The 1,789-nt window shown below is 42.8% G+C and overlaps 1 protein-coding gene across 1 annotated transcript; it reads right to left on the bottom strand.

Annotated features, from left to right (window-relative positions):
* Positions 1-274: 274 nt before the first annotated feature.
* Positions 275-1,713, bottom strand: CSUI_006997 (uncharacterized protein; the record flags this gene model as incomplete). The annotated part of the gene is made up of 3 exons (XM_068067147.1): positions 275-376; positions 755-833; positions 1,614-1,713. Coding segments are annotated over 3 exons (192 nt in total), but the record flags the coding sequence as incomplete, so codon positions are not given.
* Between the last annotated feature and the right edge of the window lie 76 nt (positions 1,714-1,789).

Genomic DNA, 1,789 nt, shown 5'->3' with positions numbered 1-1,789 from the left:
AGAAAGAAAGAAAGAAGCGAGAAGTGGCTGTGGAGGAGAAGAGATACAGAACATCTCATAGATCTCGGACTCCAGAGTCCTCCAAGTATCTTCTAAGATCATGTGAGGCGTAGGAGAAGAGACATAGTTAGATACGTCTATATCTTTGTCATATGAATCGAGAATGAAGACTTACGCGGAGTAGATGCATCTGGAGTTACATGAGATTTCTTGAACTCTCAGGGTGTGTTCTATGCTGATCAGTATTCAGCTATTCATTCAGATAGCAAAGAAAAGGCTTAGATCATGTCGAAGGAGATCGATGATCGGCTAGCCATGAGCTCATTGGCATGTCCTCGACAGAAGCTTTGGTGTACATACACTCTAGTCCAATGTTCTACATAGAAGAACAATAGAGATAGAATCACATACAACCATCACATGAACATGTATACATATACATATAAACATATATATATATATATATACATGTATCAGTATAGATTTATAGATAGAGCCGCGGAGAAGCATTACGCGTATGTGCCTATATGAATATATGTATGTATATATATATGTATATGCATGCACGACCTGTATGCGGCCCTGTAGAGAGAGAAGAGAGTAATGTCTGCCCTAGGAACACTAGCGAGTAGAGTTAGGGAGAGAAGTGAGGAATGCAATCAATTCATCCTCCCTAGATAAAGTTGAAGAAGAAGAAGAACATCTAGACAGACTGAAGAGGGAGAAAGAGAAAGAAGAAAGATTTCTTGCTTACCGATTCGAGGTGGAAAGACAGTAAGGTTGTATAGGACAGGATTTAGTTTGGATCGCATGGTTTAGAATGAAATCGGAGCCTGTAAAGTCGTTATACATCATCCGACCACGTGCACAATACATACACTCATTCAGCGGAAACACATATAGACAGACCATCTCCTACGGCACCCCCTAGCTGACTGCTAGATGAAGATAGCTAGGTCAAGCCACCCCTGCCCAAGAGAGGTGTCACAAGAAGAAGGAAGCCTTCTAGATACAAAGGGGACAGATCTCTCACTCCCTCTCTCCGCCTCTGTACAGATCTCTAGTGAGTGAGAAGATCAAACGGAGACAGTTTTCTCTCCATCCTCACGGCTAGATAGATAGATAGATAGATCCATGTATTGCGAAGGGCTTGCCTCAGAAAGATGTGGATGCAGGCGTCTATATCTGGAGAGAAAGAGTCGTGTACGCCTGCATATACACCATTCTCATCTAGGCATGTAGAGAGAGAATTCTCTAGATCTCTATTGAGACTGCTTGTGCATGTAAAGAGCCTTGAGGTATAGACACTGGATAAATCCCGAGTGGCTCCCTACTTCGAGAATCACTCCAGCGAGAGAGAGAGAGGAGGATGTATACACATATATATGCGTATATTCATACACATGTATATATGTTTTATATGTGTATGTAGGATGTACTTCGAGTACGACAACTACTTCTCTTCCATGTGACTTCAAGTCACTCATACCTTGCGTGGAATGAGAGAGAGAACCGTATGGATCTAGACATATACACGATCAACGAGGATATGAATGGGAGTGAGGTGACAAGAGTGCTGAGGGACGACTGGGGGGGGCCGCTCGGCTGCTTACCGATAAGCATGAAGTAAGAAAATTCATTTCCTTGACACGCATAGCCACGCCGTGAGACCTCAAAAGGTAAGCGACCTAAACCTGAGCCCGGACATAAGACTCTGTTTGAAAAAGGCAAAACAGACAGACAGAGAAAGAAAGAGAGAAAGAAAGAAAGAAAGAAAGGGTCTTCTCTG

The sequence above is a fragment of the Cystoisospora suis genome, assembly GCF_002600585.1.
Source record: "Cystoisospora suis strain Wien I chromosome Unknown contig_3609, whole genome shotgun sequence".
In the NCBI taxonomy this organism is placed as follows: domain Eukaryota; phylum Apicomplexa; class Conoidasida; order Eucoccidiorida; family Sarcocystidae; genus Cystoisospora; species Cystoisospora suis.
This window is presented reverse-complemented; position numbering and strand designations above follow the sequence as displayed.